Source organism: Panthera uncia, chromosome E3 (assembly GCF_023721935.1).
Source record: "Panthera uncia isolate 11264 chromosome E3, Puncia_PCG_1.0, whole genome shotgun sequence".
Taxonomy (NCBI): Eukaryota; Metazoa; Chordata; class Mammalia; order Carnivora; family Felidae; genus Panthera; species Panthera uncia.
Window position 1 is genome coordinate 3,942,485 of NC_064815.1, and position 4,381 is coordinate 3,946,865.

A 4,381-nucleotide genomic window follows, 5' to 3' on the forward strand; every position below is an offset into this window, starting at 1 on the left:
AGGTAAGACACTGAGGCCCTGAGAGGCCAAGGGAATTGCCCAAAGCCGCGAGCAGGGCCCTCCTGCCACCACAGACCACAAAGCAGTTTTCTGGCTCCAGGTTGAGTATTCACCGAAAAAGTACACGAGACAGAACGGGATGGGAAGAAGGAAGTCAGGCCCAGTCCTGTATCCCCCACCCCACCTAAAATGCCCCTCCACCCCGCCGCCACCAAGGCTGAGTCTCAGAATGTGCCCCTCCTCTTCCAAAAACTCATCAAGCCCCCCCCCCCCCCCCCCCCCCCCTTCCTGGAAGTCTTTGTGGTCACAGAATGAAAGAAGTTTCCTCTCTGTCATCCATTTCAGACAGATTCTGGGTGGACAGCCACAAGACGCCCAGGTGTCTTCTCTGACATGGGAATGGCCACAGGCACATTCACCCCCTGCCTTGCTTTTCTCCTCTGGAAAAATGAGAAGAGTCTTGCTTCATAGGCTCGTCTGATTGAGGCATGGAAAACCCAGAACAGGGCAAGGCACACGTTAAGGGCTCAAACACGGAGCTGCCATTTTACCCCACACGAAACACCAACGCTGGACCGGCTGCTCCTCTCCCCCTGAGGGCTGGAACCATGCAGGTCCCCCGGCCACAGAGCACAGGTCACACTCCACCTCCAGCCAAACCCATCAGTCTTAGGACCACTCTGCCGTGGACCCGTTCAGAACCCCGGGGAAATCCTGGGAGCAAAGCACACGCTCTAGAAACCTTTTTTCTTTTAAAAAAAAAAAACTTTCATAATAAAGTTTATTACCTAAACTGGCTGTAAAAAATATAAAATAGGATTCTGCACAGCAGAAAAATAAAGCCAGAGACCCTCCCCCAACCCCTGGTTTGTGCAAAGATACTAGGTATATGTAAACATGAAGAGGTAGGAGGTACAAATTCAGGTCCTGGCCCCATACACAGTTAAGCTGGTACAACAACCAGGGAGATCCAGAGGGAGCACCGGGGGGTGGGGGGTGCGCCCCCGCCCCAAGACATGGGGAGGGGTCTGCGGCCTCGTCTCCAGCGGAGAGGGGGAGGCGCCTCGCCCCCACACCCGCTCCCTCCAACCCAGGTGGGGAGGGCACCCACGTGGTTCCAGGGAAATAATAATTAATAATACAAAATAATAACAAGGCGTTCGAGTTAATGCTGCGTGCGAGGCCGGTCAGATCTGGAAGGGGAAGGAGCTCAAGTAGTCGCGGAGGACGGGGTTGAGGGGGATGCGCGCCAGGTTCTCGCGGCCCACGGTGGCCACGATGCGCTGGCGACACAGCTCCTGCAGCGGCCGCACGCGGCGCTGGCGCAGCGGGGCCCCGAGCATGCGGCGCGGCGCCGCCACGTAGTGCTCCAGCAGCTCGAAGAGGCAGTCGAAGCTCTCGCGGCTGCCGTCCAGGTGGAAGCGGCCGGCCTGGAAGTGCACGCGGATGCTCGTGGGGCCCGAGGCCATCTTCACGCTGAGGGCGAAGAAGCAGTTCCGCTGGCGGCTGTCGCGCACCAGGAAGGTGCCCACGGGCTCGGCGCGCAGCCGCTCGTGCGCCCCGTGCACGCTCAGGGGCCCCCAGTAGAAGCCGCAGGCGTCGAGCAGCGCGCTGGCTCGGGTGATGCGCCGGTACTCGGCGTGAGAGCGGAACGTGCGGAAGTGAGTGTCGCCGGGGGCCGGGGCCGGGGCCGCCGGGCAGGGCCGCGGGCGCGCGGGGACCGCGGGCGCCGCCGAGGGCGAGGGCGGGGACGAGGACGAGGAAGGCTCTGGCCGCCGTCGGGACTCTGCTGCCGTGGAGATTGCATTGTCGGCTGCCACCTGGTTGTGTGCTACCATCCTACACGCGGGGCCGGCCGGAGGGGTGGGCCATAGCGTCCGGGGGTGCGCTGGGGGAGACACGGGCGGTGAGCCGAGAGTCGGGGCGGGCCCGTCCGAAAGGGCCGAGGGGCGCAGGAGCGAGTCGGCGCGGCCCCCGGGAGCCTCAGGGGGCTCAGCTAGCAAACGGGCCTCCCCGTCCGTGGAGCTCCTCCAGGCGGTTGGGGGCCCGGCAGGGGCGGAGTCCGGCCACCAGGTCGCTCAGAGTTTGGGTGAGAGAGGGGGGCGTGAAGAGAGGTGCGGGGAGCAACCTGCCCCGACTGCGGCCACCGGGCCCTCGGCTCGCCGCCTCGCGGCCGCCGCCTGCTGGCCAGGCCGGGGACTGGCGCCTCGTCCGGGCGGTTTGGACCAAGGCAGAGAAGCTGCGCTGCGGGAACCCCGCGCGCGGGGGGGCTGCTAGGGTGGGGCCGGCGGGGGCCAGGGGCGTGGCGGCCGCGACCCCATCATGCGGCCCCCGAGGCCGGCCTGACACCCGGCCGTCCTTTCCTGTCCTGTCTTCCCCTCTCCCTCCCGCTTCCTTGCCCAGTGCCCGGCTCACCTGGCGGCGGGGCGCGGGGCGCCGCGGGCGGGGCGGCGGGGGGCTCCGGGGCGGCTCTCGCGCATGCTCCGGGGCCGGGAGCCGTGCAGCTGCCACGGCCGCAGCTCGCTCTGCTCCGCGCCCGCCCCTGCACCAGTCTTTTATTTTAAACTGGGTAGGAGGTGGGGCCCGCTGGCGGCGGCTCCGCCCCCTAAGGCTGCAGGCCCCGCCCTTCCGCGCCACTTTCGGTTTCTTTTTCGGCGGTGGAGCGAGGCGCCGGCCACGCGAGTTCGACCTTTCGCACGCCATCAGGGACCCTCCGCGGGGAGGCACCCCCCCCCCCTGACCCAGCCTCACACCCATCCTAGGACCCCTCCATCAAGGGCTCTGGACCCCCTGCCATTCCGATGCCCCCTTTGCACCTGGAGCCCCTACTTTTGCCCCCACTACTGCCCTAGGGCGCAGATTTCTGCAGCCAAGCCCTTTTAGTATATACACTGGACTGGCTCCGACACACCCCTCTCCCCTCCCCCCACCAGGTATCTCGGCACCCGTCTCCGGTAGATCTCTGTCCTCCACTCCCCTGTAGCCAGGCCCCACCTCCCGATTCTGGGGTCCCACCTGGAGATCCGGCCCCGGACCCCTTGGGGCTGCTCCCGCCGTCCCCCTGCCGCCCGCAGCCCCAAACCCTCGGACGGCTGTCCCCCCGCACCCCTCCCAGCCCGTCACTGGCCCTGGTCTTGGCTTGGGCTTCCCAGGAAGCGGCGGCCTGACCACAGGCTTCAGAGGAACCCTTCGGAAGCGCGAGAAAGGCGCCTCGACTGCGGATCCGAGTTCCTCGGAAACCGGGCGGGGCCGTTAAGGGCAGCTTTGGCTCCGCTTCCCCGCCAGGGGACAGCTGGAGAAACTGAGGCCCCGCGGAGGGGTTGTGATCTGCAGCGACTGGCAGATGAGGGGTGGGGTTCTGGATGAGCATGCCCTCCTCTCTTATTTTGGGGAGAGAAACAGCTGGGCACCTTCAGACGCACTTTGGAGCTGGATGAAAAGATGGTTCATTGATGTGATGATTCCAAAAACCTACCTTGAGTTTTCCTGGCCTGCCCTCCTCTCCCCCAACTACTACCTTACAGAGTCCTCTCCCGCTACTCGGTCAAGCATCTGCCGCCACTGCCGCCACCCCGCACTCATACCTCTGGTTTGGGATCATGGGGGCTTGATGGTGCCAGCTATACTTTGTACATCCGTGTGCGTGATCCGGTGACTTTGTCTGTCGTAGAGAAGCACGGAGTACGTGCCTGGTTGGTACGTGTATTTTTGAAGGCAAGAAAGAACTAATGAGGGTCGGGGCTAGTGCGTCGTTAGTCCCAGACTCTTCAGGGGTTACACAGAAGACTGACCTGGCTGGGGGCTTGGCGAGTGGCCTCCCGCTGGCACATACTGCCCTCTACAGGCCGTTCTCAGACTGCAGCCCAGCCCTCTCGTCTCCTTGAAGCCCTAATGGGTTCTAGATCCTCCCGCCCATCCCCTTGGTGCTCTCCTTCCCTGGCCCCAGGCTGCCCACGTTTCCTCTTAAACACAAGGGGATGGCCCAGAACCAGCCTTGCTTAGGACCCCATCAGCTCCCGGAATTCATGTTGGCAGGAGCTGGTATTGGTCACTAACGTAGTTGTCCCGTGTTGTGAGTGTGTATATACATATGTGTGTGTGTGTGCATGCGTTAGTGTGCAAGGAGGTGGGAGACAAGGTGTGGAGACGTGCATGTGCCAGTGGTCAGGTGCTGTGGTATTCCAGAGCACCTACCTGCTGGTGCTGTGTCCTGTGGTGGGGGGTGGAAAAAAAAAAAAGGTAGTGGCTAAAAGTCTGACTTTGGACCCAGACTACATGGATTCCAGTTCACCTGTACCACTTTCCAGCCTTGTGATTCTGAGCGTGTAATTAATGGTTTCTCCATGCGTGAAACAGAAACAAAAATAGTACCTCCTTCCTA

At 63.0% G+C, this 4,381-nt stretch overlaps 1 protein-coding gene across 1 annotated transcript; it reads right to left on the reverse strand.

Annotated features, from left to right (window-relative positions):
* Nucleotides 1-487: 487 nt before the first annotated feature.
* On the reverse strand, nt 488-1,860 carry SOCS1 (suppressor of cytokine signaling 1). The gene has a single exon (XM_049638251.1). It carries the CDS (start codon nt 1,836-1,838, stop codon nt 1,188-1,190), a length of 651 nt encoding a protein of 216 aa, XP_049494208.1. The 5' UTR covers nt 1,839-1,860; the 3' UTR covers nt 488-1,187.
* Nucleotides 1,861-4,381: the final 2,521 nt, after the last annotated feature.